Consider the following 26,580-nt stretch of genomic DNA (forward strand, 5'->3'; position numbering starts at 1 on the left):
AATCTTTGGAACCAATATACCACTTACCTACTAGGCATGTACTTTTTTATCACAAGTTGCAATATTTATCTTATACTTATCAGTATTATTACCCCACGAACAAAATTAATTTCGAATTATTTTTAATCAGTTTCTTGAGTCTAATTTATTGACTATGATTTAAAAGAGATATCGCTAAACTTGAGTTTTAGAAATTGCATGTCGGTGCACGAGGGTGAAAGTTGCCCGTATGCGTGATATGAATAAATTAACATGTTTCATTGCAGTGGCAATTTTAAACAATGTGCCCTTTTTAAATATTGAAAATTATTTTTTTTAGATAACACGCTGCGCATCACAATTTCTCGGAATACCCAGCAGTAAGATATACTTAAGTACTTACTAGAATTTTAATAGGTAAATAAATAATTTTAAATTGTATTGCAAATAATATATTACAATATTTTTTTCTAATTTATAGGAATATTTTATTAAAAGTAAATTATTACAATTTCCTTTTTTTTGTCGATTTACGTATGATATAGGTATTTGTAACTATTTGCATTCTATTTACCCAATAGCGGGGCTTTACTGGGCTAATCGTAGAGTAGTATTACTTACTATAAAATAAGGTGATAGATTATAATAATACACACGTGATTTAAGAAGACAATATAATTAAATTTTTCATACAAATCTTTAACGTAATATTATCTTTAAAATACTGTACAATGTCGGAAAGGTTCCTGGGATATCATTTGCGTTATAAATAAAAGCTACCAAACATAGTACCTGCAAAGAGAAAGTTTTGCAAAAAAGATAAAAAAAAATACAAATGAATATCCCATTCGCATCCGACTTAAATATCTTCATTTTGATATGGCAGATTGTCGATATGAAACATTTGAATAGAAGCAAAACCGCTTAGAACACTAACGAAAGAAATGCACTAAATTTATAGTATTTTATTTACACGATATCCTCTTTATATACTGAATATATTGCCGAAGGCATTTTGAAACAATTTCGTAAAAACTATACTAGCAAAAGAGTTTAAAAAGTTGAGTTAATCTCGTTTGAGTACATAAAAGTATATTAAACTTAGGATCACAACAAGGCAGATCTCTTTTGCTTGTTCCCATGATGATCATTGTTTTACAACAAAATTTATTAAAAGATCACGGAACACTACCAAAATTTTAACAAAACAAAAGGTTTTTGAAATGAAAACGATTGATTGCAACAAAAAATTAAGTCCGTTCGCTTAAGTACTAGTATGTGACAATTTTACCTATCATTTGAACGACCATCGCCATATTTAAAAAAAAATCTTAAAGCTATTCACTTTACAATTTATCTAATATAATAAATCTATCAAATAAATACAAAAATCTCTTATTATTATCTAAGATAATATTTTCCTACCTCATGTCTTGAAACTAAATACTATTTAATGCACATAACACTGTTAACTTAAAGGGGCACTTTTCATAGGGACACCACGGTTGCGCAGGAGTTCAAAAGCACCAATAGAATGATGTAGCAAAATTAATTGTAATTAGTCGGAATACGGATATCAACTAGGTAGGTTCTGCCTTAAGTGTTATTTATTATCAATTTATAATTAAATTAATTTTTTATATTTTACAAATATTTCACAGATTTCAGAGACGTCGGAATACGCGACAATGGTATCCCAGTGAATATACCCAATATAAGCGCTGACCAGCGCCGACGACGGGGGGGATACTTAAAATATTTGACTAAAAGAGAGATCAAATCATTGCCACGTAAACTTATTGAATAATCCGGCAGGCCGTTGAGTAATGTCGACACTCATTTGTACTTTGAAACGAGAAGCAGTGGCCTTATGAGACGGGATGCTTATATGAAAATATCATGTATGCTTAATTTATCTCCAATGTTGATAAACATAGCTGCCTATGGTAATTTATTTAATTATTTTATAAAGCATTTTATTAGTCTTGTTAATGACTGTGATAAAATTGGTTTCTAGGACAGGCGGAAAACGCGCAGATTCTTGAATCATATGATTGTGTGTGGTGCAGAATAGGCTATTTCAAAATAATACTTTCCAATATATCCCACAATTGATTCATCAAAATTATCGCATTTAATTGTACAAAAACTTTCATATCTTTTGCTTTCTATGGTGTGATAAACCTTATTTTGTGTTCAATGAATTATAAAGAAGTCATGCAATTATCTCAACGCATCCCGTTGACTCAGAAATAATGAAAGAAAATGAAATAAATGAAAAACCTCCCGCTTGAACAGTTTCTCCCATAATGTTACAACCTTAAATACATGCTACCTATCAATCTGGCAGACCACGTGAACACATGTACATTAATTTAGGTACATTATTTTATATACAATAGATTTTTTTTGTATTGAAACGATTATTGTTGCTAGTGGCAAAGATAATAACTGATGTAAAAATCTAACCGTTTTTTTATAAACTTGTAGAAAACACGCAACAAAAGAGGTTGTAGTACGTAAGAAATGAGAAATATACATATTTTTCAAAGAAATTGAGCGTAGAAATAAAGTCGAGTGAAGCATGATAGACGAACGAAATTGTACCACGAGCGTGTAATGAATCAACGGATAAAGTAATTAGAGACATCTTAACATTATATACTTACACTACATAATGATTCACTGTACCCTACACTAAATTTTTAGTCATTCCACTGCGGCGCACTTACTACTTATTATTTCCATTTGCGGACAGTGAAACGACTAAACACGCTCAAGTAATTTATGTTAATGTAACATAATTATAGAGGCACTGTGTGTATTCAATTTTATAATCTTATTTGACATTATTTTACACATTTACCGAACGATAATCAGCATTATTATAATTATGTAAAATATTTATTGTTACTCTCGTATTTCCTCATACGTGGTCTGAGAATTGGGATAGTCGAATGAATGTCCGAAGGGTGAAAAGACAGATTTACATAGAGATACTCAAAATTGAGCTATACATAAACGTTTAGATACAAAAATATTTGTAGCGTTAATTTCAGATCACATTTTGCTATGTTCACATTAGTGAATATTTCCTACTTGATGATTAAAATTTGTGTGCCGGATGGAAATTAGAATAGCACTCGTATAACGTATCGGAAGACCTACTTGATAGTTAAAGCGAGTGGCTGCGGGATAGAACACTGGTCTTCTTACCAAATATACTCCAGTCTATTAAAAAAATTCAGAACAATATAAAATATATAATATTAAAGAAGAGCGACTGGTACCTTTTTTCTGAGAACGTGCTAGCTTTGGTCATATTCTTACCAGTCTATGGCAAGTGAAAAAGATAATTTTAGCAGTCTAGGTATGTGTGTATTTACGTATCCACGGTAGCTTTTGCCGATGCGTAATTCCTTAATTTTGTTCTAATGAAACCAATATAGACCGCAGCGTACTCGGTTTCGAATGTTCCAGTATGTCTGTCTCCACGCTTTCAAAGCCGACGAGAAAATGTTCCTTTTTTCATATCTAAAAAATAATGACAGTCCTTTAATTTAGAAGTAGAAATTAACTGGGAACGAATTACAGTAAATTTTTGTGAGATGAAAAACGAGTCCTTTTTATAACATTCAAATTTACTTCTATAATACTTTCGATTAGATGGTTCCAGAGATCAGAAACACCTCATTCTGGCAAGAATGTTTAACAATATAATTCCATTTTGAATAACAATGTTTATGGTTTTCTCGCCGGCAACTTGCCCGGACTATGGTCGTTGCGTCTCGCTCTGGCGCGGGAAGGTTAGTTCGCCGAGAGAGAGGGACGGCTTCAGTCTTTGACGAGCCTGTAGATGTGGTGCTGCGCGCCGTGCTCGCTGTTCGACACCTCGAACACGAACGCCGCGCACAGCAACGTTTCTTGAGTATCTCTGTTTGACACCACCTGCGAACGGATATTTAGTTGGTCTCAAGTTCTTCGTCATATTTCTAGGTAGGAGTCGTAGGGCGATCGAATCTCCGACCCGTTTGACAGACACTACCTATCAAAATAACTCATTCTTTCATAGTCAGAGAGCCTTTGCGAAAAGAGCAATCAAGGAGACGAATAGCACAGAAAATTCCATGCACCATCGCCACTATCACGACCCCTCTGTCAAGAGTAAGTAAGAATGATATTTTATTTGTAGGTTCAAAACCAGAAGCCATGTCTTTATTTTAAGCTATCAAATAAGATAACAACATGCAGTGTACAAATAATTTTAACTCGTTAAAACTAAAAACTAGTAAATCTTGTAACATATTTAAATACTCTCTCTCTCTCTCTCTCTCTTCTCTTTTCCAATTTCTTCGTCCCCTTTTCCTTACTTCTCTACTTCACACAACATTCGTCTTGTAAACTATCATACATACCTGTAGTATAGTGAAGTTTTCTAGCACACTATTCATCATGTACTTCTCCGGTAGATGTTTGAGCTTGTGTATGAAGTTGACCATGTATTCGCACATCGGCGACCGCTGTATGCGGTACACGAACCGACCGCCCTCGAATCTCGCGTACTCCGTCTCGACCTTCTCCACCACTTGCTTCCCGAACGAACACACTTTCGTACTACACGTTATGGTCATGTTCTCGTTGCTTTCGTACCTGCAAATTATCAGGTTCTAATGGTAAAGATTTCTGGGAATATTCTTGAATGTATGTATACTTAACTACATTTGTGATGTGTAGTGAACCCTTGCCATTGTTCTTAGATTGTACATACCTACATATTGCTTGCAAGTTCAATAAATAAAATTATGTGATATTATTATAATGCTACCTGTCCGTTGTACGTAGACGTTTCACAATTTATACATTATGTTAATTTCCACAGAAAAACTCAGAACATTGTGAAGCGTTTTCTTTGAGATTTAACTCGCATTTATAATATTAGAAGGGAGAAGGATCAATTTTTTTAAGTGTTCACTTTTGTTTTTCCGATTAACTCGCAAGGTATTGTGTTACATAAAAATTGAGATTATATTGTAACGTAAAAGTGTGTCACATTTGTTTATTTATTCTGCTAACTTTAAGGTAAAATTTAAATTTGCTTTTCAATAATATTGCTCTTATTGAATCGCAATAAGACTACTATTGAGGAAGAAGACGATAAAGAATAAAGGTACTCACACACTGGTGACCCCGTAGAAGGCGGCCGGGTCGTCCAGGTTGTTAGTGTTGAGATCAGCCCAGAATTTGACTAAGAAGAACGCGTTCCGAGGTCCCTTCTCGTACAGCTCTTTTAGACCGCCCTTCTTTTCTGGGAATTTGTCATTTATCTGTTGCACGTCTACCGACTGGAAAGGAAAAAGAACAAAATTTAATGTTATGGCGAAATTAGTTGAAGTAGACTGTAGGAATAAATTACCAACAAGTATAGTTTGTTTTTTTTATTGTTAGACAAATTAAAAAAGCCCCGATTTTCAATATTAATTTCACTACAACTTTTGAACGGCTGAACCGATTTTCATGATATGATGACATGATATGCCAAGAACACTCGGGTTAAAATCATCTATGACACAAAAAAAAACTAAACGAAATGATGAACCAGATACACAGACAGACACGTTAAACTTATAACACCCCTCTTTTTGCGTCGGAGGTTAAAAAACAAAAGAACTTCAGACTTTACATTGACAATTAGGTTACGATTAGTAAAAGTTCGCGATGTGGTTCATGATCTTCTAATATTATTGTAACCCATTCATTCGACACCAAAATCATTGAGATAAAATAAAATATCGTAAAATAACCCACCTCTAATAAAGGATCTGCATATGAAACAGCACCACCTATATGTACAAAGAGATGTTGCGCAGACGCCGTGCTTGGTGGGTACTGTAACAAGGAAAAAATATACTAAGACATAGGTTTTTCTTACGTAAATAAAATACGAAACAAATATTTCGCCAACTATTATCACATGAAGTCAGTGACAGTTATTTTTGTTTATAAATTAGAAGTAAATTATTTAAATTAGTTTGTAATTTATACAATAGGTTTGTATTCCTAGATTTGGCTTCACAGTTGACAAAAAAATTATAATAGACATAAATTTAGAAGATTTAAATATGTATTTACGTCAAAATGTCGTTTGAGTAAAATTAGAACTCTCAACCGGATATTTTTTCTTTTTGTTGATCTATGCTTTCAACAGGTGTACAACAAATATTAAACTCGTTAAATATTCATTTTATTACTATTTTTTTAGCTCTGATTTATTTAAATAATATGATAATTTTATCAAACGTGGTCTAATTTAAAATTTTAAGGTAGAGAGGTGTTGTAATGTAATGCAATGTAAAATATTATTATAAATCTTTCGTTGATTTAACTCAAGATCAAAATTTTTATGTGGAAACAGAGAGCGAAGGTTGGGTTTGCATTTCACTTCTCACTACCGAATCGATTCGCAGTGAGACGCAGCTAACCAACCACATTGCGGTGTGGTTGTCGTCGCGTCATAGAGCCATACTGTGATTGGTTAGCTACGTCTCAAAAAATATATTAATGTGCGCGAAGGCCGCTACTACCATCGCGTCTTGCGGAGGCCGCGCACGATTCGCACGTAAAGTCTGTTTGCAATGAATGCTTCGGTAAAAGTGGCAGTAAGTAAGTAACTATATAAAATCATAACCCTCGTATGCTTTACTGCATTCGGTTAAAAGAGGGATGTCTCACCGTGTCAGGGTCCCGCGGATGTTCCACGAAGGCTGAGAACTCGACGAGCCTGAGTTTGTGCGTGGCGATGGCGCGGCCCTCCCACGGGGGCGGGGGCGCCACGTCCGTGCCGCCCGGGACTCCCACGCCGGCCACGCCGGGCACGCCTTTGTACCCAGTGCCGGGGAACGGTTTCACGCTAGAATCACAAAACGTTATATTAGTTTCAAGGTTCTGATTCTTGTGACGCCTTGAAGCCCAGGGAAATATAAACGAAAATGTTAATATATTGTGATGTTACGACCTGTTGCCAGCTTGATGTCGACCGTCTTTGGAAATGCTGTTTTTTTTCTACCAGTTGTATAGGCTTTCCCTTAGTCGCTATGTAAGACATCAAGGAGATTTTAGGAGAATTTTAGGAAGTCACACGCCGAATATTATTGAATGACTTTCATTCGTTTAAGAAATCTTTTCTTCTGGGAAGTAGATCACATTGGTATAAAAAATATATAGGCACTGCTATTGCTGCCAATCGACCAAACACCCTAATGTAAAAAAATCGAAATGGTCTCTGAAGCGGAGACCATATGGCGACTCGAATCAAGGACGGAAGTCATCAATCATCTTTCTTAGGTTAAGAAATTTCGCATTTTATAGTCTCTCGTCTTAAAGTGGAAGCAACATAACAATGTGATTGCTTCGGTATTGCGGTATTAGAACCCGTGACCGTATTGCTGTCCTAATCGTGAAGGAATATATTGAATGTACTTAATTTATATACCTAGTTACATATATAGAATATAGAAAAGGTACTTACTCTTGTGAGGTTCCTGCTTGTAGGCCTGGTTGCCAAAATTGCTGAAAAGATAAAAATAGATCATGAAAAACCTAGCCAAATTACAACTTACGAAAATACAAAAGCTTCATTATACGAGTATATTGTTATTTAGCTCACTTTTGTTAATTTCACTGAAATTACAACACATTATGTACAAAATAAAGCTCTTTTAGTTTCTAAGATCAAGATAATTTTTGGTTAAGCCAGCGCTAATCCAAGTGTGGATAAACACTCAAGAGCTAAGTAAGTAAAGCGTTTTCTTGATATTTTATCTAGTTGTCAACATTTTGTTGAGACATGCCTTTGGAGCCCAGATGCCAGAAAATTACAATGAAGCAGATGCTTTTAAATTTTATTTACTATTTCTGTTTACTCCAGAGACAAGGGTGAAAGAAAGAAGAGCTCCAGGGAGACCGAGGAAGAGTTAGTTATACGTGAGCCAACTGAAAGAGCAGTTGACGTCGTGTCGTATCGAGACCTTAAAATTAAAGCACAACATTCCACCGACAAGGGCTCTTAAATAAGAAGAAGAAAAGACAATTTAATGACGATTCCATTTTACCACCATGTACCTACCTAGTTACTATGAAAGGGTGGTAATAAATAAAGTAAGTATTTTTCATCGTAAACGCACGGACAAAATGAGAAATGTTTAACATTATAAAACCGACTTTTTGGTATATGACATGGTCGATTGGTCAATCTGGGCTCTAAGTTTGGACACAGAACACAGGCATGCGTTCAGTACCGTGTGGTGGTACGCGGGGTGAGGCAAGCCAGCCACTATCTGAGCGCTGGACAGCGTGCTCATTGACTGCATCGCTTTATCCTTCATCACTCCGCCGTCCTGCACCAGTTTATATTTTATTTTTCATAGTTTCCCAGTCTATTTGTGCTTTACTGCTGGGATAAACACCCTTCACTAACTTGTTCCACACATCACTATTTTTTGTCTTTTCTAACCATTAGTTATGTCTTATGTTTCTTTATATCTTGAGTTATTATTTTACCAAAAGATTCAAGTCAAATGTTCTTTTATCTTACTTTTATTATTTTTATATTAAACTTCATATCAATCTAATCCATTAACTACTAATTCCACTAAAATAAACATTAAAATACAAAATACACACATTAACAGTAATACTTAGTCGAGTCCGACTTGATCCAAACATAACAATTATGACTTCGATTCTACTCTTTTTTCTTTAAAACCTGCTTAATAAAATAAAGATCGAAATTTGTACTCACCACTTTGAGTTTGGCCTGTATTTCGCGCAGTTTCCGTCTGGCCAGCACCTGTATGTGCGATGAAACTTGTTTCCTTGTGCGTGTCTTCCCTGTCCTTAACTTTATATACCTCGCTATTAACTCGTTCCTTCCTGTAAATACATAAAAAATATTGTTAGCAATATTAAAAATGTCAACTAAATCGAACCGGCGATAATTCCGCCTTTCTTATAATATTTTCCCAAGAATCAAAATACAAAAAGAGATTTTAAAAGAACTGCTGATTCCAGATAAATTCAAAATTAACACTAATTTTAATTAACACTAATAATATATATGTATATTCATATTTCTATGACATGTGGATAAAATCAAAGCCGAAACTAGTAGCAATAGAATTGCGACAAGTCACGGCTTGCCCTAAAGCCATGCCTGATTTACCTAATTAATCAATACTCATGCTGTAAAAACAAACGGGGCGAAAAACGCAATAACTTTTACGCTCAAATAATTAAATGGTGAAAAATCACAGAGTGAATAAAAGGTTGGAATCATGTGCCGATTGACATAACCCGCGAGATTCCAGGCATAGCTGGAGCGAACAATCGCGCATCACAATGCAGTCGGCAGAGCGGCCCGCTATGAAACAATTTTCAAAATATTTTGAATAGCTATTTTCAATCATTGAAACAGCAGCTCGCCTGGAATGCGGGGTGGATCGGCCCAGGCTACAATTATGAATAAAACCGTAGTTCAATAGTGATGCGAATATAGTTAAATTTTTATTTCACCTAACTAATTACGCGTAAGTATTTATTAATATTTATATCAATTGACGTATAACTTATGAATAATAGATCGAGTTTTGAGTTACGCGAGTAAATAAGGTTAATATTTTTAGTACTAAATTTTTTCCGCTATAACTAATATTAAATGTAAGCCCTTTTGCAAAATTCTTTTTCTAAATGATCTGTGCTCTTGCAAAAAAAGGCTAGAAACGATACGACTACCAAATTCATTCTGCTTGCGTCGCATCACTATCGGAACTCAATATAGGAAAAGCTATTTCTAATAGATAAATACCTTTCATAGATATTACATAGCCAATAAAAACACAGATATCGAATCAACCATGTATATATATGTACTTACCAATAAATGCCAATATTGGTAAGTACGAAAACTGCCAAGATAAGAACTAGTTAACTATGCAGACTATGTGAACTATGTTCACTTAAAGTTCAATCTCTATTGGATCATCTCCGAAAAGTTTTGTTAGACACAAAACGTGATTTTAATAATGATGAATGAACACCGAAAGTTTTGTTAACTTTCTATAGTCAGACAAAACTATTACGAAAATGCAGAATACATCCAGTCAAAAGAAAATATTTCGTGTATAATCATTATTTCAACCAATAAATAGTTGATTATTGGAGTTGAAAAGGAGAGCTGGCAAAGTAAATTGAAATCTCATTGAATCCGGGGAATGCGATGGCGCCGCGCTGGTGCGAATTTAATTAACCCTTCCAGCCAGAGCGGCTACTTCACATCACATGTGCCCAATTTGCCCATCAACTTCGATTAAAACATCAATTTCGAATATAGAAACTTTTTTTTTTATTGAAAATGGCCACTGCGAGCTTAAATTTGGAAATAGTTATGGCGTACATGCAGTTAAATGTTATAACTTGGCACTTTTTTACAGTGCAACCCACATGCATTCGAAAACGAAGAAAATCATATCTGATTAGTCCGGATGGCTGTGTGTACAGCCTCTGTGTATCTTTGAAATGGTCGGTGAGTATTTCTAATTTTGGAAAATGAGTTTTTCCGACGAAACGTTTAAGTTTCTTCATTGATTTTTTTTGCGATTAAGTAGATGCCGTTTATATTTTAAAACTTTATTAAGTAGTTGTAAAAGACAAAAGTAAATAAAGATGGCTAAATATTTTAAAAACGTTTGTTCTTCAATTTCCATCATTTTCATTCAATTGCACATGTAGGTAGACCTACTTATATTCAATTGAAATCTAATTTGTCTCGATCGAAATGTGTTTACATTTCTAAAGTCGCGCCTACGCGATCCCGGATCCATTATAATATTAAATTCAAAATTGGAGCGAAAGGAGAGTACAAGCTTGGAAACAAACTCTTGAAGACTTAAGTCGAACATTCCTGAAATTTCTACGAAATTATGGCACCGTCGTAAACTTTTCACGGCAGGCGTTAAGCTAAAATTAGTAAGTGTGGCCACTCTAACAAATTGCTGTTAACATGAATTAGTGTAGAGAATAAACACGTCGTGTGTTATGCTGAGCTTTACAGTTGGAGTGACACGGGCGCCCGCGAAAACGGCATTAAGAGTGCCTTCACCCGAATCGTCGTGTGCATCCCGGTATAAATAGCGCGGTGCAGAGGATCAACTCGCACGTTTCTATTCCTCGAGTAGAAAAACAAGAGATGATTATTTATTAGTTCGTTAGTTGGCTAATTTGGTCGGCGGCGATAGAAGAGACGCCACGCTCTCATGCGCTCCGCAGACGTTGTATGCGTGCCTCACCCGCCCATGAATATTAACTAATTTCTTCAATACACCAGTTCTCGATTGCCCCAGTTTCCTCTTGCTGACAATTATGTTAATGATTGGTGAAAACAATAAAGTGTAGACCATTCTTAACGTTTTAATATTCCTCAGATTAGAATATAAGGTAGGTGTTTTTGTAAACGCAATTTATTCGACAACTGGGGAGGTATTGGAGATCCATCAGAAACACATTAACGTAGTGCCAGGCGTGATCTCGCGATTGTTTTCGATGAACGATCAGAGAAGTACACAATAAATTTCTATTTCGAATTATTTAATTCGAAGTGTAACATCCAGTTAGGTAACACAAATGTGTTATTTAATAATTACGTATTAGTTACAAACCTATTGATTAAAAAACTAGTAAAAAGTCAGTTTTTAGAGGTAGAAATAGTAAATATACTTTGTGCAAGTCACAACATTGTTGAAATTTATGTATCTAAGTGAGAAAGATAGATATGTAAAAGATAATAATATGAGATTATTACACAAGTAAAATTTATTTTCCTATTTAGGAGCCCTAACGACAGACTAAAAATAAATCAAGGACATGGAGGAAAATTTATGAGAAGGGTGGAAAATGAATAACGATCGAAAGAGATTGGATAATAAAAAATTAGTTTCCCGCAATATGTACAATTTAGTATATTTTCAGATCACATTGCTATTGAAACACAAACCCATTTCATAAGCAGTGCTCGATAAAACGCGCATGGATTAAACTGCAATGATAGAAGTTACGACCTCAAAAGTTGAGTCGTAAAGTTGAGCGGGGTGAGGGTGGCTTACTACTTGGACATTATTGAATATGTTCTGACATTGAATATTAATAGTAAGTAGATAACGGTAAAATATATTTAGTATAAAGTATAATAGAGGTGTATTTAGATAAAGGGGTTATGTTTACGCCAATAAAGATGAAGCAGAGGCAACGCACTGCCTTATTTTGAGTGCTATAACATTTTATGAGATTTAAACGAATGTAAAATATTTCTGACATCATGTATATCAGAATTGGAAATGTGTCAAAGGTCTGATAGATAAAAAGTGTCCGACTTTGAGATATGAAACAGAGAAATTTACGCTGACCCAAACAGGAGCTATGCGAGGCGAACTCGCGGAAAGGGTTGACTCGGCTTTAAGGAGGATTTCTCGGGAGACAATCGGGAGTTATGCCCAAGGCGGGCGGGGCGCTAAACAACGGGCGGCCCGCCCCTTCTTTATATTTTCTTACTGCGTTCGCCGGCTGGCGGCGCGGCTGGGCCCCTTACACGCTCGCTCGCTCACTAATTGCGCATTCTTCGCATAGTTTAGCCCTCCCGGCGTACCCCTCGCCCTCTCCCCCGGACCACGTGAAGCCGGGGAAACTTTCATACTCGCAGGATATTGAGCGGTTTTGAATGTCTTAACTCACGAACGTGCCGCGAGCACCGCAGCCAGCACGGGTTTGTCGGAAAACTGCTCGCAAACTACACGAACTTGGCTGTTCCACTCACGTGCTCCGCAAGTTCGCCGCTAGCATGCGAACACTTCATTCAATACTACGACTGCCTATCATTATCTTGTTTTACATGGATACTGTTTTAAAAATAGTGTGTAATTAATACATTTTAACCAACGATAACTTGTTTTAAAAGTGAGTTTATTTGAGTTGTTTTATTTTATTGAAATGAACTAATATTAATATTAATTATCTAAAGGAAATAAAATTCGTAACTTCATATTAACTATGTTTACCCACAGCAGTATGTTCAAGTTTACAACTAATGAGTATTTGGATTACATTTACAAAAAAGAGAAAGGTTCATGCAAGTTTATTTAATTTTTAATTAAAATTAATTGAAAAATATAATTAATGAATGTCGTTAAAGCATATCGCTATGTGTGGAATATGAAAAACACGTCAATAAAATAAAACATAGTCACTTTCGCTCTATTTTTGAAAGTAGTGCCAAACTTGTTTAGAACTTCAGATAGAGACAGAAAGAAGATGAATTCGAGCTCGTTGTTAGTAGCGGGAAAGTAATAAAGCATATAGAACTATACATATCGTCAACATATTCAAATGTATTAGATATCAAAAGTAAAGTTTTACATTTTGTTGTTGTTTCTATCAAAAGTTCACTTTGTGTGTAGAGGATTAATTATCAGCTTTAGAATACTGTGCAGCTATGCAAAAAGTGCCTTACTCTATAGGTTACACGTTGACATTTTCAGTTTAAGCCATTCAAGTTTATTTTGTGTTCCGACTTTGTTAGCGATTTAGTAACTATGTCGGTTCGTATTATAAACATTAATCAGAGTTAATAATAAGATTTGGTCGTCAAACACTAATTAATCACTTACCAATATCATTTATAAGTTATAACGTAATCCCAAATCTAATAAATCATCAAGATATAATTTGTAAAGTAATCTATTAATTGTGTTTCGTTAAATTTATCGTGCTTATTTTGCAATCGGCTATAATCATAGTATTTCTTCTAGATCACGACCTTTTCGTCTCTTTCACCAAGTTAGCCCTCCACCTCGAAAATTGAAGTACGCAAAGTATTTACACTTGTTCCCGTGTGCGTTTGGCTGCGTATCTCATCAGTATTCAATCATTTTTGATGTGTGCGTTCAATATATTCAAAAGAAAATTTTATAACCACAAGTCAAACACATCATAAAATACCAAAATCAGTACATAATTCTGTGCCATATTACCATTGACATAATTTCCTTGACCTTGCAACAAGAGGAGACAATAAAGCCATTATTGTTTCTCCAATATGAAGAAATAAAAATGGAGCATGATATGCCGCAGATTAATAAGAATTTAGGGCTTAAAATCCCTCGGCTGGCAAGGGCGAGGGTGTGGATGTGGAACAAATGCGGACGGACAAGGGTGACGAGCTTCGGAGCTAGATTAAGGCTGGAGGGACACGTTCTGGCGTAATGTGCTCATATATTGTCCGGGCGCGCGTGTCCGCAATTATTGTATAGGTTCTTACTCGCTCCGACGTTTTAGTAAATTATATTCGTGCTTATTGTAGAAGTAGGACTCTCTTTTGTTTCTGTTAATTTAAGATGTGTCAGTCCTATTGCTTTCCTTTGTATCAACTTGCTACAGACATGTAGATTGAATAATGGAAAAGAGATCATAGACTATTGTATTGTATTTATAATCTGTGATTTTGACTAGTTTAATTTACTAATGTAATAAAATAATACAAAAAAAAACTAATTGCAAGCTAGTAACACTCATAATAAAACATTGATTGGCCTAATTACTTTGGACTGTTCAGATTTAGATCAGGGGATGTTTAGTTTATAAAATAAAGGACTAAATCCCTAAAAGTCCAGGATAAGGTCAAGAATTTATTTATCACCAAACATATTGTAAACCTTTTTTGAAAGTGAGTGGTACATAGGTACTTATAAGAATTAAAAAATACTATTCTCAGCTTTCAGTTACGGACCTATTTGGGACTTTAACAAACAAAACAATAAACCAACGCACTCTCTCAAAGTTGTAAACTCTAGGGTTATCTAAGGGCCCGGCCGTAGAGAAAAGTAATTTAAGCGAACATTTCTTTCCGTCTATTAAATCACTTAAGGTGGACACATAGTCTGTGGTAAATTTGTTTAGCAATTCCATTTGGCATCGCGGGGCAGTCCTTAATTAAACTCGGGACGTATTATGTTGGCTTGAGGCTAGGGTTGCCATCTAATCACTCAATAAAACCTAATACAACGCAGACTGCGTTGGATGCTTGGCTTGGATACTTCTGCCGAAAAGGGTAATTTGAAAAACCATGACGGTAGCAAAGAAGAGCTATCTTTTGATCATTATCTTTAGTTCATTAATGTGGTGGTATACATATACTATGTACTTAAGTGGGGGCAACCATAAAACTTTGCGTTACACTGACAAAGAGTATCAAATGCCAAATAGTGTGTTCTCGAGTGATACGAGCCAAAAAAGATGGCAACCCTATTTGAGGCAAAGTTAATGTGAGTCCAGTGTAATGTCGCTCCCTTTAATAATTGCTGTACGTCTATTACGTTTTATAACGGCTTCGCTGTTTACCTTAGTTATTGCATTTTTATTGCAAATCGCGAAACGCAGATATTTCTTATAAATGTATTTTTACATGTTATTTCCAAATATTCTCCATTTTTATTGATCGTCTTAACTCATGTATTCCATTTCGAATTCTCAAGTAAACGATTTAACAAAGCCGTTCTTTTTCAGATTTTTTTTATTTATTTAGAAGAATGCCTAAAAATAATTCTATTAATATCAAAACAAGATTAACAAATCGCAAAGTTATAAAAAAAAACAAGATGAAAGTGAGCAGAGATGTTTATTTTAAAAACGAAAACATAAAAGTTGTCATGTAGCGAGTTTTCGCTTTAATATTAATCCGAGCGTGGGGTCGAGTTGAAAATTGTTGGGTATTTTGTTTCAGTCACAGTGTACTCTGGACAGGGTTCAGGTGCCCCAACGTATGTAACGCATGTTCAAGTATTCCAAGTATTTCAGTATGTTACCGTGAATTGGGATGAGACAATTATTATTGTTAGTTTGACATTGAATTAGCTTCATTTGAATCTTTCGCGTGATTATAATCTTTTTGAGCAGAATTTTTGTTTTAGATATCATTAACCTTGTTATTTCTGTTCAATGAATCTAATTTGTCAACGCCAATATCAATTTATCTATTAACTTCAGTATTAGTATTCCCCTCATCTTCTGCGCAATCATCTAAAAGTTATTAATCCTGAAAAGATTCGCGTTTACAGTTAATTTGCAAAGGTTTATTCAGAGTAGCAATCGTCACGTCGCGGTAACGAGCTTCCTCAGTAAACTACGTGAAAAAATTTGCGTTCGCCCCAACTCACTAACTCTTCAGTTCCCAACGACATTTTATGTAAACGTCTAATACTACTTTCATTTTAACAAATTTATGATTAATTAGAACAAAGCCATCGAGTCTCGTTTCTAGCAAAGCTAAATATGATAATGTTAATGTTGTGTCTGATTTATATTTCACGTTGTATTTACATTGGAGAGTTGATGATGATGATTGCTTCTTTTACCTAAGTAGGTATACAAGACAAAATAAGATGTATAAAAGGCTGGCCAATTTTGTATCACATTATATTTATTTTGCATGACTTTCAAGCTTAGAATTTGATTACTATCTGAATATTCTAGATTACTATACTAATTCATTGCAAAATTTGAATATTGCAATTATTTAGTTGAAGTAACCACCAAAATCAACCAAGTATTGAAGTTTGAACGAACCTAAGATTTACTGAATCTAATAAAGGTTATTTGTAATTGATTACCCAAGTTTGCATTGCGAACTTGCAAACTATCTAAAGTGAGTCGAACGTCGAACAAAAGGTAAAGAAGGGTCTCCACTTGCGTTCTCCGAATTGGCGACACGGCCCGATCGAGAGAGATAATAATTGTCGGTTCACGTCTTTCCGAGGAATCCTATTGCGCAAACCGCTTTGTAGGCATCAATACCTACCGAGGCTTTGTCTCGTGCCACGTCCATTGTTCATTTTGGCGCTGTGGCCTTGATAACTTCATAATTCAACCAGATTGACAGAAAGCGATGTGAACACGTCTTTGCTTTACCAGCTCTCGATCTCCGAATTAATTCAATTCTGTATCATAATTAATTCTGAAACGCGCTACCTTGGTTGTAGTTATTAATAGGTAGTATGTAAAATTTCCACGTCTTTTTGTTGTACAGAACTCTGGAAATTTCGATGAGGTCATGTTACGTAGGGTGTCAAGAAATATAAATAGATATTCTTATAAAATCATTAAAATATGACATTACCCATATGGTTTAATATAAAAAGGAAAATTCTTTAAATATCATTATAAGATTAATCATAAATTGGCAAGCTGTAACGGATTCGAATTTTTACTCGAACGAAAAATTTTTATTAATCTAATAAGTACTATTAGAAATACATATGAAAACTAGATAATGGAACTACAAAATAAACTAAGAGTAAGTATTACAAGAGTTCCTCGATAAAGCCCTGGACTCACCGTACATCTTGCCCTCATCGGAGAGGATGATTTTGCGTCTACCACAGGGAGGGTAGATCGCCAGAGCCTCCTGGAAGCTCTGTTCGATGTCTGGACTCCATACTCCCTCTGCGTCTGCTGCCGACAGGTCCTGGCAATTATAACACATTTTAGAATCAATTCGGTTCATTATGATCCCTCATTTCTCTCCTATCCCCCGACTAGGCTCTATTGTAGACATAATGAGAATAGCTCGTTCATTACTTATGTTTTGATATTATAAATCTACGATATGGTTATTTATTTCTTTAAAAACAAAAGAAAATAAATACCCTCTTTGGCTTTTAGTAACAGATAAGACTTGGCCGTCATTATCTTACATTAGTAGCTTTATCTGAGTGGTAATACTTCCAAATTTTCCATCAATGAGAATACGCTCGCAAAAGATAGTCTTATCACTGGATTAGAACATAAAGCAGATGTATTAACCACAGTTCGCATATTCAGAACAGAACATACAGAAAGCGAGGAGTGCGTCATTGTAATTAATAGACTAGCATCTATTCTCAAAAGAAAATAAAAATAACGCAGCGCCCTCGACTCGGTCCGGCCGACGGACGATCGAAAACATCGTGAATCACGCAGTTCCTTGAAAACACTCGAAATTCTGTTTCTGCTTTTGTTATAGCTTCCAGTTAATATTTGCCTATTTACTTTTAGCTAGTATTACTAATATGTATATTGTTACTACATTTTGCTATAATTTATTATCAACTGCTAGCTCTGCTAGTTCTGAAACAAGTATATACCGTTTCACGTTTGCCCTTTAGTTAGTTCTATTAATATATGCCGTTGTTAGTAATACAGTAGAGACGAGGCGCGACGACGTCTTACACGAATTGTGATTCATCCTCTTCAATAAAAACTTTAGTTTTTCTTATTATAGTATTGTTATACGATATATTATATTTAAAATAGCTAAGTAGTTCACAATAGTGATTATTTCTAACTACGTAGCTATTTTGAATATAATGTATCGTATTAATATTACAATGTGAATCACAGTACTTATTTTCTAAAATTAGAGTATAATCTTAACTACATAATATAATAAATTTTGTTATGTAGTTAAGATTTGTTTTATTTGCTTAACACTGTATATTCTTTAACTTTCTCATCATCAGTACTTAGCAATGTCGAGTATCTTAATCTGTATATTGGTCTGTGAATCCATAACTTTTCGTTGTCAATGGCATCGCCGACGACGTCCAGATGCTTGACGTTCTCCTAATCTGTGTGTTTGTCTATGTGTTCATCTTCTTCTTCTCGTGGTCACTAGTATCACCGACATCTAGATGATTGGTGCTTCATAATTTGTATGTTTGTCTGTGTGTCCTCTTACCTTCTCGTCGTCACTGGCATCGCCGACGTCCAGATGCTTGGCGTCTGCGCCGCCCGAGCCGTTGGTGTCGGGCGCGCCGGTCGCCGTGCTCCAGGGAGACGCAATGGTGCCGGCTGCGAGCGCGCCGCTCGCTGTTGACATAGAAAAGCATTTGTTACTAATTGTATAAACAATAACAGTACTTGCTACTAATTCTATGAAAATCTACACATTGTTGACGTTTTGGAAATTTGGATGGAGTTGGAAGTTTTTAAGGGAATTTTTAAGATTCGACTAAAGTTTGCGTTTGGTACGAACACAGCACAGTAAAACAAACTTAGTCATTTGAATTTCAAATATTACTAAAAAGTGAACTAGAATAGAAAATTTAAAATCGTCATAGTATTCCATCGACATTTGTTTTAATATATCCGGTTGCAGCACAACATTATTCACATAATTTATTGTAACAATTAAATCTTCAAATTGGTTTAATTTACAAATTTAATAGATTCTCTGTTTGGTCGATTAGTCGATTCTAAATTCAATGTTGAATCAAATGTATTAATTAAAACGGTCGCAATGCGTGTGCAACATGATTGCGGTTATTATAATATAGTACTTATAGTTAATATATAATGTAACACAACTACATACATGTGTATTTCATTCATTAGCCAGATCCGTATACATTTAACCTATCGCCGGTTGACTGTAAGAGATCCCTACATGGGATAAGTCCGCCGTTGTACAATGTATCTTTCTTGTATTAATTTTGATTAATGTACTTATTTTCGTGCAATAAAGTTATTACAAACATTTAGTTCTGACTATGGGATTATTATTTGATTAAAATTTAATTTTAATAAATCAATTTAAGTTTTATCAATATACATTTTATATTCAGCTATGGGCTACCGTTACTTATACCATATACACGTCATTTAGGCTGTTATAATACGTAGTTTATATAATATGTACAATTATATGTTGTACCAGTCCAAAATTTGACTAAAATCTTGAATTAAATCTGACACCAGTGTTAGCAATAACATATTGGATAAGAAAGAAAGAAAATCTAAAATAATAATTTGTCTTTTATTTAAGTAAGTACTAGCTTTTATCATTTTATTTATCAAACCCTTTTTTAGCGGATGCCTACACCATAGTAGCTATATCTGCTTGCCAAATTTCAGCCAGATCGGTCCAGTCGATTGGGCTGTGCGTTGATAGATCAGTCAGTCAGCAAACAAACTAAACATCTTGGTATTATAATTCAATGTCTAAACCTGAAAATATTATGTAGTTCTCACTATGACTAAAACCTTGTAAATTTTAATTTACTTATGAATAGAATCACGGCTATCAAAAAGTACGAGTAAATGGTACGAGATGAAAGTCTGAGCGCGTGTGTATGTGTACGTTACACGACTGCCGATGACGTCATACCACTTGTTTGTTTACCGTGTCGGATGCCGCGCTGTAAACTTCCAATCATATTGTGGTTGAGGCCGATACGCTAATACGTCAAATGTAAGCAAAATACAAAATTCGAATCTCGAACGCCGCATAAACACCAATCAAAATCTCAAAAGAAAAATTCAAAAATTTTCTTAATACCACGAATAAGCTTTGTTTCCCCGAGATTCGGGGCTAGGCATTCCGGAAATTTTCATATTTACTGTAAGAAATATGCAGGTACAAACGTTCAACATAAGTATAATATCAAAACGGAGAATTTCTTTATGAAGATCGGATCTGTAGTAAAGTATGCGGCCCGCCTTCGAGATGCGACTCGCTACTTTATAAAATCTTATCGCTACGTTCGGTGCGACACGGCAGACATTCCTGTAAAAATGTAGATCTCCGGGCCCTCAGATTAAAATTTTGTATGTATTTTAACATTAAAATTTCATAAACTGAGACGCAAATAACTTACAATAATGTTGTTATGATATTAAAGTGGAGTATTTTTGTAAAATTACATCCATTGTTTCAATTGAAATAAAATGTTAAAGATACATTTTTAGCCGTTAATTTCTATTTTAGCTGCATGTTTCGTAACATACCAAAGTGGACGTTAAATAGCTTTATTATTTATAGAAATAAGGAAAACAAAGTCTTTCCTTTTACTGAATGTTATGTCATATTCAGAGGAGCCGATTTTGTAGTAAGGAAAACGTCGTTCTAATTTTGTCAAAATTCAAATTACAAATTCAGTTTAGATCAACCGGTTACATAGACAGAGTTTAGCCAAATCGACTTTGTCAGATAACAGATAAGTATTAAAATTAAATAATTTAGAAAATCCTTCTATATGAAGAAATACACATGTAAGTACCAAGATGGTTAATATTAATCGCTGCTGTGTTAACATGGCGAATCATGTCTGTCTGTCCATCGTATTGACGCAATTAATTCTCATTTGTGGAGCGCAGAGCGAGCCGTCTCAATTAAATGATACTAGCTGCTATCACCGGTCTCTGTTCATTATCTGTGTAATGTTATTTAGGAAGATGGTCATTCAATTAAAAATATTGATTTCGGACCGAGTACATATGATGTTAATAACAATATTAACTTATATTAGTTAGTAAAAACAAATGTTTTATACACTATACAGCAGAAGCTATCAATTTACATAATCATCAAGATAAACCGAAACAAATTATGAAATTCCTTATAATAAATTAATTTTCAGAAACTTGTAATTCTACATTCTCATTAAATTTGATCAATATTGTCTATTTCTTAATAAAAATATGAACTTAACCTATAAAACTAATAAAATTACATTTCCTTATTTGACCATATTCCCTAATCAACTCAAAAAAAAAATAATTGTTCTGTTTTGTCTTCTGACTTCACGTAGATAATAAATGAAATAAGTGGTTAAATTAAGTTTATTTACGTTTTACAGTATATCAAACTTGGACTTCTCATAGAGTAGGTGGTATGGTAACTCAGTAATACAAAAATGCTAAAGAAGCAGCGAACTTGCATGAAACAATGAAATAATACTAGCATGCAATACCGGCTCATGCACAACTGGTAGGACATAAATAAATAAAATAAATAAATAAATACATTAGGACAAATCACACAGATTAAGCTAGTCCCAAAGTAAGTTCGAGACCTGTGTTATGGGATACTAACTCAACAATACTATATTTTATAACAAATACATTATATAGATATACATCGGGTTTTGGAAGTTGATGCCAATCAGAAAAATATCATTTTCCATCACGACCCGACCGGGGATCGAACCCGGGACCTCTCGGTTCAGAGGCAAGCACTTTACCACCGAGGTCGTCCAAACATATATTAGGCGAGTCTATATTTAGCAAGTCTAATAAAACGAGCTTCAATTATGACAATTCAGCCGAGATTAATTGAAGCCGACAATAGGCATATAGCAGTTTGCAAATTAATATTGTGCAGAAGTACACAACATGTATTCTCTTTGTTATAGTGAAAACAAATATATTTGTATTAAACAAATTATAAGAAACATAATTGAATTCATTAGATATACAAAACAGATATAGTAAATTGTAATAGGAATATATCAAGATAATATATCAAGAATAGTACATGTTATCTCTACAGTAAATATATGGTAAATCTCACATTATTTTCCTCAGAATTGTGGATCTCTACAGTAAATCTCACATTATTTTCCTCAGAATTGTGGAGCTTTGCAACTTACATATACTTAACGAAATGTCGTACGGTACGTTTAAATAAGCTCACAAATTATTTTAATGTCCTAAGGTTGAACTTGAATATGGTCGCTCCATATTTTGTGAGAATACAGCAGCTCCACAAAGGGCACAGGGTGGATGTGCAATAATTAAAATAATATAGCATCGGCGCTCCGCGCTCATTGTGTTGATATGACAAGTGTCCGCAATAAGCGGGACCCTCGTCCTCACGCGGCTGCTAGGGCTGCCAAATCGCAAATATTTTTTAAAAGATAATAAATAAAGAAAATTAGGAATAAAAAATATGAGACACAAAGGCAGGTTTTGTTTTGTAATGAATCATGGATTTTCAGCATATAATTCACCATTATCTAAATCCTTATAATAAAATATATTAAATCTAAATTTGTTAATAATATTTAATTTTGTTTTCTATCCCGATCCCAAATTAATTGAGGAATTTAGATTAAACCTGTCGGATTTTTGAAGAGATGTAAACACATCTTGCCATACGGATAGTAGACAGTTTATTGTATAAACTGGGAAGGTCTTAAATTATAATATTTGACTTTAAAAAAAAAAGAAATGTATTATTTAAATCATATTAATTTGGTGACCCTGGACCTCTTTGAACCCGTAACATCGGACCAGCAGCTATTTTGCGTATCACCACCGTGGGGTATCTGCGTACGAATTGGTACAAAATGTTACGGTATAATATTGCTTAGCTCAAACTACATTGATTTTTATAAATTAAATCTTGATAAATCTTAACCATATTCTAACATGTTAGAGCACACTGCTTTTCTGAAACATATTTTAGTAGGTTTTGAAAGCTTAAGAAAACATCAGAATTGAAAAATTGCAACTATATAAATCGGAAGGCCTACCACGATACATTCAAACACGTAACACGTTACTGACGTCCACATGCTGTTTCTTTTTCGTTTCGTACGAGTATACGCATCGTGTAAGAGAGAACGTGTGGGCATAATGACGTGCTACGTGTCTTCTAATTTATGGTAGCACCTCAGACCTTTAAATCTGGAAACTTTCCGTTATATATTCACGAAGATTATACTGAGGTTGTAAAACTTTTCAATGGATACTGCTGTAAAATTACGTAAGTAAAAAACGTTTAACGCTGTTGTTTAGTTAACATCATTGTAATATCGGTAACTAAAATTAGATCAAACATAATCTTCTCCAGAACAGAATTATTACATCGTATTCGAGTGGGTGATACAAAAAGATCTATTTATATCCAATGAATAAACAGTTCGGTGTAACGATATTAATGGCCACGAAACTACAAACCTAAGAACAAAACTAATAAGAGCGATGCTAGTTGTAGCAATAGAGACAGACCGTTCAGAAATCTGACAAATAAAAAGAAAACCAAACAGATACGCACGAACGGTACCAAATTTAAAACAAATCACAAACACTTTAACCAGTAGCTTGTTTTTTTTTACCATATTAAAAATCTTTGTTTGAGTAGCACAATAATCCAAACATATAAAACGAAAAGTAATCGCTAACCGTTTTCAATTTTTATGTAAGTATTTATTTTTATTACATGGACCTAAATTAGGTCCTTGCAGAACACCACAGCTAATTTAAGAAAATATCTCGCGAGCATGTTTCCAACGGCGAACATGCATTATAAACATAATTTATAATCTTGGTATGACATAGAATATCATAAACTACTTTCTATAGTGCCGTATTTTGTAAACTTCCATTTTCACACGTTTATAGCCGCCTTTATATTCACGATATATGAAACGCCTTATTAAAATCCATTACGACTGTCTCAGTTATTTTGTTACATTAGTATGGCAGGAACGGATTCAGAAATGGAAAGGTATTTTGGCAAGCAAGGAGTAATTAAAATTGGTTCTTTAGGTATGCACTATAGATTTAAGATATCATAATGTGAACTTTATTAACACTATAAATTAAGAATTTTAGAGCACCAAATGTTTTGTCATACGTTTTAGACTAAGTGATGGGATGTGAGGCTTACCAGCTTGCAGTGATGTTCAGAGAGAGAGGTAGAGAATGCGGCATGTAGGTCTGCCTTGGTGGTAAATTCAGCCCTGCATTCTGCATACAGTGTCATATGCAGTAATGCTATTCTGCAGATACAATGGAAACTCCGGGAATCTAATTGGATTTGTTTTTTTAAGATAAATTATCGTGCTAGTGGGAAATAATGTGTTTTGTCGTTCATTACAGTGGCGCGGTGTAATAAAGCACACGCGATTCCTGTGCCCGGAATGCATTTTTTAACATCAACAACGGAGTAATTCCCGTAATTTAATGCCGTATAAGCCCTCCATATCGCGTGTCCTTCGGAAAATTATAAACATAATGTGCTTTACCGCAAATATGTTTTGCATTTTGATTGTTATGTTTATACGAGTTCATTTGGCTGTCAAAACGTCTAATTTGTGCGATTGTAATAATAGCGTTGAATCGTTTAAAGTTAGAAAAAGTAATCATGAAGTTTGAAATCTAAATTGAGGGTTTATCAGAGCCGTTATTACATCACGCGTTGATAATAATGTGCAGCCGTAACGAAGCGCAGTGATAGAGTAATAATTTCCATATGAGTTGGCGTGGCAGGGGGCGGGGTGGCCACCTGTGCCGACCCAGCCGCGTCCGCGCACCGAGGGTAGCGACCAAAGTATGTTAATTAATTTTCGGTTGCGTCCACCGGTCCGCGGCCAGCTCAAATCGGCCCACCGTGCGGTTTTCCTACATTTTGTTAGAAACACAAAAGGTCAGTTATACGTTGTTAAATACGTTTCAATATAAGCTGAAGAGCAATCCACGTTGTTAATTGTTTACAGTGATTGAACACTTTTGTAAACGATTATTGACATCGTTATAATATTCTAATTCGGTGTTTATTTAGTGAACGTTTGATATTTTAAAGGAATAGACAAATATTCTATTTCGAACGAATTTCGAACATATTAACAGACAGAAGTAATTGAATTGATTTCGTACGAAGTTGTGTAAATACCTTCTTTCATAATTTATAAACCAGGGATTACAATGATAAAAACACGGCGCTATCGATGCTCCTATATTGTAGTAAATCAATAACCATGAGTATCCGAACGCTCCGAGTCAAATTTCGTCGCCCGTTCAATTAATTATTCAATAGAGCTACGCCTCTCGTCATTCTCTAGGAAATAGGGCAGTGGGGTTTTATTAATATCTACTTCATCGTCAGATATAACTGGGTCTTTATCTGGGTGGGAAGATAATTGCAGATATTGAATGGTGTTTACTGTAAGGTGCGCGTGCGGGCTTCACTCACAAAGATGTTTATCTGTCCATGTGAATGTTTACAAACTGTGTGAAGTTGTGATACACACAGCCGGTGAGTGTAATATGCACGAGCCACGTGGTGCTATCGTACCACGGCGAGCCGGTAGTATAGTAATGTACACAAAAAATATAAAAGAGTTTAGAAGTGCTGTTGAATAAGAAGCGAGTGATGATGATTGATTAACTAAATATGACGCTAAATCAATAATTATAGTAATAAAAAAGTAAACATAATAAACTGAACCAACGTGACTGAGAGGTATGGGCATGTGGTGTACTCGATGTATAGAAATGATAATAACTTACAAGAAATGTTTCAACAACTTTTGTTAAACAATGCACAAAGGGAAGGTTAAAACCTTCCATTAGAAAGAGGAAGAGATATTGGAAATACAATAAGCTATATGCTAATACTTATGAAAGACAAAGAAGTTTCAATATTGTAATAAGTTTTAAGATGAAAATTATATAACACGATTCCCGACATTTCTTCAAGATTATAATTTCAAATGTAAGTATTTTTGCAAATAACATATCTTTTTTCTTCAATCGCTGCATTTTGACTACTTGTACTCTTTTGCTAAATATAGAAACGTCACAAAAAAGATTTCTTGACTGTATAAAACAGATTAATAGATAAAACACTCTTTTGAATAGATGTATATAAATTAGTACCGATTAAGTCATAGTTTTGTGAATATTTGTTTCATTAGTTATGCAATTTTCTGTATTAGGAACTAACCTCATTTTAACATCTTA

At 34.5% G+C, this 26,580-nt stretch overlaps 1 protein-coding gene across 4 annotated transcripts in view; it reads right to left on the minus strand.

The window, feature by feature from the left end:
- Window positions 1-639: 639 nt before the first annotated feature.
- The window catches only part of sd (scalloped), a 59,463-nt gene continuing 33,522 nt past the window's right edge, over window positions 640-26,580 (minus strand). For 2 of the 4 annotated variants that reach the window (XM_053743564.1, XM_053743563.2), the window contains 10 exons: window positions 18,791-18,921; window positions 17,410-17,539; window positions 8,777-8,907; window positions 8,274-8,372; window positions 7,505-7,545; window positions 6,709-6,886; window positions 5,785-5,865; window positions 5,155-5,321; window positions 4,395-4,629; window positions 640-3,927 (listed from right to left, as the gene is read on the minus strand). In XM_053743564.1, coding sequence (XP_053599539.1) covers window positions 3,814-3,927; window positions 4,395-4,629; window positions 5,155-5,321; window positions 5,785-5,865; window positions 6,709-6,886; window positions 7,505-7,545; window positions 8,274-8,372; window positions 8,777-8,907; window positions 17,410-17,539; window positions 18,791-18,921 — 1,307 coding nt within the window. In that variant the 3' untranslated portion in view covers window positions 640-3,813. The remainder of the gene's footprint in view (window positions 3,928-4,394; window positions 4,630-5,154; window positions 5,322-5,784; window positions 5,866-6,708; window positions 6,887-7,504; window positions 7,546-8,273; window positions 8,373-8,776; window positions 8,908-17,409; window positions 17,540-18,790; window positions 18,922-26,580) is intronic. The other 2 variants (XM_064435913.1, XM_053743565.2) reach the window with 1 other exon arrangement.

The sequence above is a fragment of the Plodia interpunctella genome, chromosome 4, assembly GCF_027563975.2.
Source record: "Plodia interpunctella isolate USDA-ARS_2022_Savannah chromosome 4, ilPloInte3.2, whole genome shotgun sequence".
Classification (NCBI taxonomy): domain Eukaryota; kingdom Metazoa; phylum Arthropoda; class Insecta; order Lepidoptera; family Pyralidae; genus Plodia; species Plodia interpunctella.